The following is an 11,719-nucleotide window of genomic DNA, read 5'->3' on the forward strand; positions in this document are numbered from 1 at the left end:
TTCTCTAACTAAACCCACAGCTCACCAATTTGGTCATGCCAGCAGCCTGTGAGTGTCATCTCCTCAGCATGGGGGATTACAGAGCAATCTGCCATGCTTTTTTTTTTTTTTTTTTTAAACACTGGTGCTTGGAATTAAAACTCAGGCCCTCAACTTTGCATGGCGATTTAACAACCGAGTTATCTCTCAGCCTTCAGTGAGCTTGTGAAGGGGTGCTCTTTATTTGTATTAAATGTTGCCTCCAACACCTGTCCCTGTTACTCTACCACTTCATCACCATCCCATCTCAAATCTCTAGCCCAGGTTGGCTCCAAACTTTATGTAGCTGAGGATGCCCCGACTTCTATCCTCCTGCTTCCACCACGATACCCCGAGTCCTGGGATTACAAATGCGCACACCACCACACTTAGGTTATGCAATTGTTGGGATGGAACCCAGGGCTTCTCGAATGGTAGACAATCACTCTACCAATGGAGTCACATCCTAGCTTTGTTGTTTTCCCATGTCACCAGACTCTCTGGCATCTTATTGCCTTGACTTCTTTGGGTCTGTCCTGGGTTCTGTGACTTAGAACAAATGCTCCAATTGTAATTTCACTGCAACCTTGTTCAAGAGGCCGCAAAGCAAAGAGGATAAGATGGTATGCACGCCCACTTGGAGCGTGCATCAGGGTGCCAGTGATCAGGTGAGTGTGTGACTGTGATCAGGTGTGTCTGTGACTTCGATCAGGTGAGTGTGTGACTGCGATCAGGTGAGTGTGTGACTGCGATCAGGTGTGTCTGTGACTGCGATCAGGTGNTGTGACTGCGATCAGGTGTGTCTGTGACTGCGATCAGGTGAGTGTGTGACTGTGATCAGGTGAGTGTGTGACTGCGAGCAGGTGTGTCTGTGACTGCGATCAGGTGTGTCTGTGACTGCGATCAGGTGAGTGTGTGACTGTGATCAGGTGTGTCTGTGACTGCGATCAGGTGAATGTGTGACTGGTGCTTGCGCTGAAGTCCATATGTCCCCTGATGAGACGCTGTGGGGCTCTCTCTGCCTGGTGTCTGCTGCACACTCCAGGCAAATGGTTTCACCACTCCGTCTCCATCTGACCTATAAATAATCATGATAATGGTGATTGCAGGGTGCAATCTGACCATGTGACGTTGGGGATCATGGGTATGACATAGCATGGCAAATGTCACATGCGTAAAGGAAGGCACTGAGTCCTTCCTTCGTGCCAGCTATCGCCCTCTGACCAAAGGGACTGACGTAAGACTGCTCTCCAAGAAAGTCTTTGGTGCCATTGGACCAGGCTTTGCACCACCAGCACCTTGGGCCTGGCACCCTCAAACCAGCACCATGCCCCTCCCTCAGCCTCAGTTCCCAAGACCACCTCTCCTGGTCCTGAGGGGAGGGATACCCTCGAGGGTGACCGCTACCAGACCGGCTGTCTCCTTTCCTCTAGCTTCCTTCTTGGACATCTCCCCTACTTTTGGAAAAAGGACGAAGCTTGTGGCCGTGTGCTCCAAGATGTGTTTTTGGATTGGTGAGCCCCAATTTGTCTCTTGTTGTGTTTACTCTGAGTCTCTCAGCAGGATCCCCACTTTGTCTAAGCCCCTCCTGCAGAAACCCTCAGTCTGCCTCCCTGCCCCAGGCACTCCCATGCCTCCTCCTAGGTCACCCCACCTTACTCAGGTTGCTCCTACCTTGGCAGCTCCCCTGGGTTTCTGCTGACCACCAAGACGCCTTAGAACAACTGTTAGAATCTCTGGGCTTCAGTTTCCCCTTCCACGAACTGGCTTGGAGCGCAGGTGACAGTTACTGTTGGGGGTGTTATTTTCTGTCTTTCAAAAACACTTCCAAACGCTTTTGTGGGCAGAGGAAGGTATTTCAATTCTTGTTTAACGGATGTGGGAAATGAATTTAAGGAGGTCCAACTTAACAATGAGTTAACAACAGAGAAGAGACCCCCATCTCCACCCCCAGCCCAGCCCCTCATGACTGGGGCTGAGTGTCTCTTGGAATGGGATGTTTCTGCTACTCCTCCCGAGAGTGGGGCCCCACCGAGCCAGGGATGATGGGATTCCTACTTGGGGGAACTGACAGTTACTTCTGTCCCCAGGGCTAAGAAGTATGGTCCTGTTGTGAGAGTCAATGTCTTCCACAAGACCTCAGTCATTGTCACGAGTCCGGAGTCAGTCAAGGTAGGAGGTGCCATGTCCTCCTTTCCCTGGTTGGTGGGTGACACTGGGCCCTTCCAGGCAGCCTCCTTTGTGTCCTCTCTGCTGATCTGTGGCAGGTTCCTGGATGCTCCAGCTACCATAGATGCTGTCAATCTTCCTAGAGGTGGGGCTTAAGTGCCCCCCCCCCATACGAGGAGTGTGGGTCTTTTTTTTTTTTTTTTTTTAATTTTAACCATGAACAGGTACCCACTATCTACAGGAATGGACTCAAATCTGAGCACTGACCTGGGCCAAGTGACTTTGATTTTGTGCCTCAGTTTCTTTATCTGTAAAGCAGGGGTGACGGCCTCTTACAGGCTTAAGCATGGGGCTGAATTGATGTGTGCAAGCCTTCTAGACCATGCCTGGCAACGTCTCAGTCAATGGTGCTGATCCTACAGTGGACTTGTGGGTGTGGCTCTCTGCAGGCAGGGTGGCCTGGAGACAGAGGTGGTGGTGGTGGGGAATCTCTATGAATTCAAAGACAGCCTGGCCTACACAGTGAGTTCTGGGTCAGTCCAAGCTACAAAGTGAGACTCTGTCTCAAAAAAAAAAAAATTTTTTTTTTTTTTTTTTTTTTGGTTATTGTTTACTTCTTTAAAGAGTACTAGACTTCAGCTTGACGAGTGACTTGCTTGCAGACGAGCCTGGTCTTTTCCAGCCTCGCTTGAAGGTCTGTAGTGTAGGCTAGACCAGACTTGACTCCAGGCTGGGCCAGCCCCTCCAAAAGGGAATAGGTACCCACAGCCTCTCGTGTCTGAGGCTGATGTGTTCTGGCGAGGTCTGAACCCTGAGAGCCTCGGAGCTGACGGCTGCCCATTCCTTCTGCTAGCTCAGATCATGCAGTGTCGCCGTGTATGCATACGTACACAGCATGTTCACGCAGTGCTCAGGACTCCGTGTGGTGGGGCTCTTTCTACATATATAACTCTCCTCCAGGATGCTGGCCTGAAACTGCCGGCCTCCCGCAGCCTACCCGCAGCCTGACGTCGTTCCTCCCCACTTAGCATGGCTGCTGGGCTATATCTAGGTCTCCGTTAGTGTCTTTGTCCTGGAATTGACTGGGCAGAAGCTAGAGTAGCCCTCCCTCGCCTTGCTCTTCTGTCCTTTCAGTACACGTTTGCACGTGACTCGTCCAAAGATCTGACATTAGAAACGTTATCCATTTCCATTTGCCCAGTTTTGTGGTTGCCTGCAGCAGAATAAGTCCTTAGCTGTTACCGCCTCTGGTGTGGCATCAGCAGAGGTGACCAGAGGAAGGGGTTCATTGTGTCCCCCTCACCCTCTAAACTCAGCTCAGTGCTCAGTCATGGATTCCCAGCCTCTGGGACAGCAGGTTGTGGGAGAGAAGCTGGTGGTGGCAGCTCCGTGGTCGGACTCTCATTTAGTTAAGGAGAGGCTTACAGATGTGAGGGACCTTTGAAAGGAGCGGGAAGGTGGCATCTGCTATCACGGTCTTGGCTGGGTGGGGTGATGGCAGAGCTTGATTTATAAATTGGGATTTGTGGGGTGGGGCTGAGAGGTCCCTGGGGTGGCTCATGGTGGAAAGTCAGCCACCTCTGGGGTTTCCTTTCAGCTAAAAGCTTGGTTTGAGACCCTAGAGTGGAGCCCACAGGAAACTAGAGAAATTCTCAGTTCCTTCCCAGGCTCCAGGACCAAACTTTTGAGAGGCAAGATGGCCCTTCCTCCAGAGAGTACTCCTTCATCTGGGACTGGCCCGGGGCTGTGGACGGGGAGCCCATCCTGAGGGTCTCTCCTGTGTTTCAAAGGCTTCAAAGCAGTGTGGGCCACTTTCACTTTGGAAAGCTTTGGAATATATGGTGTAGGGTCCCGTGCCCACTCCAGCTGTGTGCTTATAGGACAGTCCCTCGGCACCTCTGCACCCCTTTCCACATCCCTCTACAGCTGCTCTTGCTTAAACACAGGCCTCCTGGTATGTGGACAAGAGTCCACTTGGCCATGTATCTGCTGTGTTCCTTGGGGGCCGGGGCTTGGTGCTGGTGCTTGTGTGCTGAGTGTGGCCTCTCACGGATTATGCATGTCTCACAGATTATATTATGTTATTATATTTAGAAGTTCCTGATGTCCACCAAGTACAACAAGGACTCCAAGATGTACCGTGCGATTCAGACTGTGTTTGGGGAGAGGTAAGGACCAGAGGAAGGAGGACTCCCCTGGGAACAGGACACATGATGGCTGCCCTGTGCATGGTGATCCCACTCTCAGGACTGGCATTCTTTCCCCTCTGGAGGCAGATGGGGGTGGGGGCATTGTTGATGCTGGGACAAAGGCTCACCTTGCTTTATTTATTTCGATATATTTTAAAATGGCAGGTTTAGGATGCACACAATGTTTTGAAACCCATGTCACACTTCCTCTTTCTCCTGCTAAATGGACAGTGTCACACTCACTGTCTTACCCATACTATGGTCTGGCTATATCCAGCCCATGAGCTAGCCATCACTCCACCGAGTCCCAGAGCCTTTTCCTCAATCCGAGGTGACCCCATGCCCACCGAGCAGGCCCTCCTGCTTCCCACCTTCTCTCTGGCACCCAGTTCCTGTCTCTTGCAGACTGTTTGGCCAGGGCTTGGTGTCTGAATGTGACTATGGGCGCTGGTACAAGCAGAGGAGAGTCATGGACTTGGCCTTCAGCCGCAGGTGAGCGTGTGGGACGGGATGGGCCCTGCTGGCCAGGGGTAGTGCTGGCTGGAGAGGGCTCGTTGGTAGAGAGGCCTCATTCAGGGGCCTTACCCAGGTGAAAGGAAATTTAGGGACATCAGAGGTCAGGAGAGAGAGTTGAAGGAGACCCCTACATGGCTGGCTTGGGAACATTGTGGGCTGCATGACCCCAGTGGCCAGAGGTGGGGACAGGGATGGAGCCCCTGCTATCCAAAGCTGCCCCACTCAGTTTTTGGGTCTCTTATCCATTTCAGTTTTTAATTCTTGACGGTGCCTTTTTTTTTTTTTAATAACCCTTTTATTGAGTTATACATCACATTCCACATACTTCACTCACTTAAAATGTACCATTCAGTAGACTGTTTGGTCATCATAGATCTGAGCCACCATTATCCTTTAGTTTTTAATCACACTAATTTTGTCTGGATTCTCAACATTTCACATACACGGACAAACAGTACATAGTCCTTCCTATCTGGCTCCTCTCACCAACACTGATGGTGATAGCCTGTGCTAATATTTATTTCCTTTTCATTGTTGAGTAATGTTCTACCACATGGCTATCATATGTTGTTTATTTGGTTAGTAGATATTGGGTTGTCTCCACTTTGGAGCTATCAAGAACAGTTGCACCAGGTCACATTGACACACAGGATTTTGTGTGAATGTGTACCTTTGTTTCCCTTGGGCATAAATGCCATTTGTAGTCACAGGGTAGCATGCCGAGTCTGTGTCCAACATTCTGAGGGAAGTAATGTTTTACTTAGATATCATCTTAAATTTACAGAAAAAAAGTCATTTACTTACGTTGACTTATTGCTGCTAGAACTATATTTGATTTATAAACTTGTCCTCTGTGTGTATCCGTGTTTATTGTGCTGGGTATGATGCACGTCTATAACTCCAGCACCGAGGAGACTGAGACAGGAGGATGACAAGTTCTAGGTTAGCCTGAGGTACACAGTGAGACCCTGTCTCAAACAAGTGAACTGCATTCATATATATGTGCACATGTGGATTGTTTTGGTTTTGTTCATTTGTTTTCTGAGATAGAGTCTCACTATGTAGCCCTGGCTGTCTCTGGACTCATTATATAGACCAGGATGGCTTCAAACTCACAATGATCTGCCTGCCTCTGCCTCCCAAGTGCCAGCTGGCACAGTGTCCTGCAGCCTGGGCTTGTTTGTAGTCTCCTGGTGACAGGGCCTGGGTCTGCCTTCTTGTAGAAACAGAGTGACAGACACCCCATCCTGCTTCAAGAATCATCCCACAGCTCATCCTGATAGTCTGACATAAGACGGCCATGCCAACTTTGTCGAGAAGTCAGGGCAAGGGTTAATCAGGGGTTTGGGCTGTAGGTCACTCTAGAATGAGTAATCTGTGGGTCCTGTGTGAACATCCCTTCTGAGCCATCCCCGTAGCCTCTCCTAGAACTCCTATCTTCTTTCTTCAATGGATCTTTTTCACTGTCCTGGACAGATGTCAGTAAACCTCATACCTATCCCACCCTACTGCTTGGTGGCTTTGAGTGGCTGTCAACTGAAAAATGGAGGTCAGCCCTTCACCCCCAGTCTGCACATACCTTACTAGTTGCTGGTTCCCACCACCTACAGCCACCATGTTCCTTTTTACAGTGTGCTTTCTCTAGGAAATTCCCATTGCCCGTTTGATACCCAGCTTAGGTAGCCCCTCCAGGGCTGAGCTCACACCCAGGCAGTGCTGTCTCTGCCAGAGTGGGGATGGGCAGGATCAGAGTGGAGACAGAGAGCCAGCTGAGGCCCACGGCTGCTGCCTCACTTATGGGGGACACAGATCCCAACCAGAAGGTTCTAAGCACAGGGTCCTGACGTGAGGAGCAGGCCAGTAGGGTGGCTTATCTAGTAGAGATTCTTGCCACCAAGTTGGATGGGTACACCCACACACCAGTATGCATGTGCACATGCACTATGCGTACCTGCCTAACCCATAAGCAAAACCATCCTTTGCTCTGAGACACACAGCACAAGGTGTGGCGTCTTGGCCCTCTCAGGGGCTGGACGTTCATTTGCATTTGTGAGAGCTCTCACCAGTCATCAAGGCTCTACCTCAGAGATAGACTTCATTGTGAACACCTGCGTTATCAAGCCGTAGGGATGAGAGACTGGACGATGCGCATTACCAGGCTGAGTCCTAAGTCACCAGTGAGGGACGAATAGGAAGTGTTGGTGGGTCGGTCTCCGGCCACTGTCCCCACACAGTGTCACTTACACTTTAAACAGAACTGGGAAGTACACTTCCACTTTCTACTTTTCTAGATTTTTCTTTTACTGGAAGAGCTTGGTCTATTTGTCCCCCCATGAAAGACTAGAGTGTTGGAGGCAGCAAGATGGCTCAGTGAGTAGAGGCAGGCCTGATGACTTGGGTCTGATTCCTGGGATCCACTCGGTGGGATGAGAGAACCAGTTCCCACAGGTTGTCCTCTGACTGCTATGAGTGCATCCACGTGCACGTATGCATGTGCACACTCAAGTGCCAGCACCAACATGATGGCCCACAACTGTCTTAACTCCAGGGTCCAGGGGATCTGAAGCCTTCTTCTGGTGTCCACTGGCATCTGGCATGTGTGTGACACACTTACATACATGCAGACAAAACACCCATACACATAAAATAAAAATACACAAATCTTAGCAGGTCAAAAATTATCCATGTACCCTTTTTTCAGATTATAATTCAATACTTTTAATTATAAACATCATTTTCTCTCCGTGAAAACTTGGAAATATGTAATGGAAAATGTGCCTTTCTCCCTTCCTGCCTCCCGTGGCTGCTGGTTTTGAGTTTGGAGTATGTCCTTCCATTTACCTCTCTAAATTCTGTGCCTGGGAGATGTCCCAGGGCAGAGAACACAGTGGCTGTGGGAGCTGAGTTGCGTATGGCGTCTGGGGTCTCAATTCCGTTTAGAGTGGAATTAGACCACTTCATTAGACTCAGGCACTGTGTCTGCTCAGGACCAGGAGATGGGAAAACCAGACTTCAAATGGTGGCCTGGCTCAGGCAGGTAAGGGGAACAGACAGTGCAGACAGAGGGGCAGGACGGGTTCCATGGAGCTGTCTTTAGGACTGTAGGGGACACCAGAATTTCAAGGCCCAGGCTGGGAGTTGGTTTGGGAGGCTAGCGGGGCAGAGTGCAGGGCAGGGTGGAGCCACCTCCCCACGGGATGGGTGGTGAGCCGCCTCCCCACGGGATGCCTATGCTGCGTCCCCAGCTCCTTGGTCAGTCTGATGGAGACGTTCAACGAGAAGGCAGAGCAGCTGGTGGAAATCTTAGAAGCTAAGGCAGATGGACAGACACCCGTGTCCATGCAGGACATGCTGACCTGCGCCACCATCGACATCCTGGCCAAGGTGATGGGTAGTGCTGGCTGGTGAGGGTGGGGGTGGGGAGGCCTTGGGGGCCTCTCTCCTCTTTTCCTCCTCCTGTAGCTCACCGGCTATTCTGGGCTCTGCATGATCTTCATATGCTTCATCTCCTTGGCTACTAAAAGTGACCTAGTTTGAGATTGGGGTTCTGACTCTGGCCCCAGAAATGCACCCTCAGAGGTATTGGGACTGGCTTTAGCTGGTCAAGGCAACTGTGGATGCTTTCTGAGGCCCACCTGGCTCCATTCTCCTCTACACCCCTGTGGGATAGGGCTGGACTGGTCACAGTGGACTTGGTAGCACAAAGCCCATGTGGAGGCAGTCAGTGGAGTCATGGACGGTGCCCTGGTGTGTGAATGTACACCCCAGGGAAGGCTGCAGCTCAGGGAGAAACAGCATTGGACCAGGCAGAAGCTCAGGATGCTTAGGACTCCTCATGGGTCACTGTGAGGCATGCATGACACAGAACAAGGCCCAGGTCTCCAGCCGCCTGTGTGAGGCTCTGTGCTGCCCCTGTGTCTCCAGGTTTGACCTCAACTTTCTGTTCCACAGGCAGCTTTTGGGATGGAGACCAGTATGTTACTGGGTGCCCAGAAGCCGCTGTCCCAGGCAGTGAAGGTTATGCTGGAGGGCATCAGTGCATCCCGTAACACCCTGGCAAAGGTACTGCCTGCCCTTCCCAGGGACCTCGTTGTATTTGTGCCTCTGCATGTGCTGAAGTGCCTCCTTCAGTGATTTCTTTCAGAATGGGTTTTGTGTGCCAGTGTGTCCAGAATGACTTCCGAATGCACATTTGCATGCCTTACCTAAGAGCGGAAGGACATAATCAGAGAGGCGTACGTAATGTAAGTCAGGAGTTCATTTTTGTCTTGTGTTAAACAATCCTCAAAGCAGACATTCTAGGGTGCTGTGATGACTTCGCCATGCCAGATGTTCTGGATTCTTCTGTCTTTGTGTTCCACTGTCCTCAGCACATCACCTCATTGTCATAAGATGGCTGTTATAGCTCCAGCTATCACTTGCTTATCCTAGACATGAAGAAGAAGAAAGGGGAAAGGTGATTCCTGAGCCAGTCTTCGGTTCCCTTCTGTTCCTGGGGCTTTCCGTCTATGTGCTTGCAGCCCCAGACACCACTCCATCTTTTCAGCCATTGACTCCAGCCCTGACTGTCTCCCTCCTTCAGGGGCTCTTTCTTCCCAGTGCTGAGGCAGAAGGGCCTCCCTTTCCATCATTTCTAGGATTTGGTGCAGGAGGGGGAAGCTCATGCTTGGACTCAGTCTGCCGTGTTGTTCTGGTCTGCCTGGCTGCTTGATCTTTTCTAGAATTTTCTCACGTTCTCCCCAGCATGCTGCTCTGTGGATTTCTGGGTGGGGCCTGAGGAGGGACCCGGGGACCTTAAGGTTGCCTGAGCCTTGCCTCTCCTGCAGTTCATGCCCGGGAAGAGAAAGCAGCTTCGGGAGATCCGCGAGAGCGTCCGTCTGCTGCGCCAGGTGGGGAAGGACTGGGTGCAGCGCCGCCGCGAGGCCCTGACGAGGGGCGAGGATGTGCCGGCCGACATCCTCACGCAGATCCTCAAAGGTGCGGAGTGAGGTGGGGCACCCAGGAGCGGGCCTGCGCGGGCTCGGGATGCTCCTGTCCCACCATCCAACGCTCCTCCTCACCATTGGCTGTGCCTCTGGCTTTAGAGAAAGCGATGCCCTGATGCCCCGTGAGCCTGTGAGCCCGGGCTGCGGAGGGGCTGAATGTGTCCTTGCCTTTCAGCTGAAGAGGGAGCTCAGGACGATGAGGTTCTGCTGGATAACTTTGTCACCTTCTTCATTGCGGGTGCGTAGCTTGTGGTGTGCTGGGCCCAAGCTTTGCTCTGGGCACCTTAATCCCGATTTAGCTCAGGGCTTGTCTAAGCCTAGTTCCCCGCAGGTCCCAGGGGGAAGGGAGCCTGACTTCTTGCTGTCCTTGTGACCTCGCAAGTGGTTGGGCTGTTTGGGAAGCTGGCTTCTTTGGCTCAGGAGAGCTTGGCTGTAAATTTTGGGTTGCCCGTTTCAGATTTATTGGCTTGATATAAGTATGTGCCAATAACGTTCACTCATCTGCTCATCTCCAGAGTATGACTGCTCACCTAGAAAGCCCCTCCTCACCTCCAGCAATCTGGCAGATGCCTCCTCCTCATGGATGCCCTCAGTGATTGCCCACTGAGCACATTTTTGACCCAAGTAAAAGCTATCCTCATGTCCAGAGAGTTCCCTCCTGATTTGAGGCTATGTTTATCTGAGTTGATTTGGTGAGGGCTGTCTTCCCCATCATAAGGGTTACCTGTTCCATATTAGCAAGGCTGCATGGTGTGGAGACTCCCACAGCCCTGTGCGGCAGGAACCCCCACAAATAGGACAAGATGAACAGATACTAGGATGGCTCAGGTGAACAGTGAAGGGCAAGTCAAGGTCCCCTGGCAGAAGCAGACAGACACGTTCTGTTGGACGGGAGCCTGCCACATGGATGAGATGTGTCCAGGTGGGCAGAAACCATACAGAGACCACCTTAGAGCTGCACTGCAGGGCACCCTCCTCACACAGGTCCGAAGCGTCTCTGAGGGCCAGGGAATAGCTTGGTTGGTAAACTGCTCACCATGCAAGCATGAGGAACGGAGTTGGAGCTACAGCGCCCACATAAAAGGCTGTGTGCAGTGGTATTCACCCAAATCCAGTGCAGGGAGGGGAGATGGGGTCCCTGGGACTCCCTGGCCAGCCAGCCTAACCTCAGCTCCATGCCTGTGAGCGACCCTGCCTTGAAAAGCAAGGTGGACAGGCCCCTAGGAATGACACCAGAGGTTGACCTCTGGTCTCTGCATACATGCGCACACATATGAACACGTGTTCCCCACATACACACACAAAGAGAAAAGCAAGCACAAACCCACATCTGAATGGAGCCAGGTCTGGTGCGGGAGGCCCAGAGAGCCTGAAGCTCACCCTCTCCCTCGCCAGCTGGGACTGCTGCTATTCCCTGGGCTCCCCACCTGCCTCCCAGTGAGCAATCCTTCCCCTCCTCACAGCCCACCCTAAGCCTGTGTGAAGCTAGGGGGCTAGGAGGGGATGCTCTGCTGCACATGCCTCAGGCAGCCCGGGCCATCCTGGCCACGCCTGAGCTGTCCTGGCCCAGATTCTAGGAGCAGGTGGCATCACCTCCCTGTGCCAGCAGGCAGGGAGATGGCTTGGCTGGTCACTGGTGTCTACCTGCTGAGCCACTTGTCCCTCTCAACTGCTTTCACGTGACTCAGTGCCCCTTCCTGCAGCCAAGTCACCCCAGGGGAAGCTTGACCCTGCTGAGTTGATGGTGTCCTGCCTGACCTCTGTGACCCTGCTGAGTTGATGGTGTCCTACCTGACCTCTGTGACCCTGCTGAGTTGATGGTGTCCTGCCTGACCTCTGTGA

The 11,719-nt window shown here is 52.0% G+C and overlaps 1 protein-coding gene across 1 annotated transcript in view; it reads left to right on the plus strand.

Annotated features, from left to right (window-relative positions):
* Positions 1-11,719, plus strand: part of LOC110324576 (cholesterol 24-hydroxylase) — a 26,036-nt gene that overhangs the window by 6,917 nt on the left and 7,400 nt on the right. Inside the window, exons 2-9 of the mRNA XM_021202247.2 lie at positions 1,452-1,532; positions 2,109-2,190; positions 4,282-4,355; positions 4,782-4,868; positions 8,138-8,276; positions 8,844-8,954; positions 9,719-9,869; positions 10,053-10,115. Coding sequence (XP_021057906.1) covers positions 1,452-1,532; positions 2,109-2,190; positions 4,282-4,355; positions 4,782-4,868; positions 8,138-8,276; positions 8,844-8,954; positions 9,719-9,869; positions 10,053-10,115 — 788 coding nt within the window. The remainder of the gene's footprint in view (positions 1-1,451; positions 1,533-2,108; positions 2,191-4,281; positions 4,356-4,781; positions 4,869-8,137; positions 8,277-8,843; positions 8,955-9,718; positions 9,870-10,052; positions 10,116-11,719) is intronic.

The sequence above is a fragment of the Mus pahari genome, chromosome 7 (assembly GCF_900095145.1).
Source record: "Mus pahari chromosome 7, PAHARI_EIJ_v1.1, whole genome shotgun sequence".
NCBI lineage: Eukaryota > Metazoa > Chordata > Mammalia > Rodentia > Muridae > Mus > Mus pahari.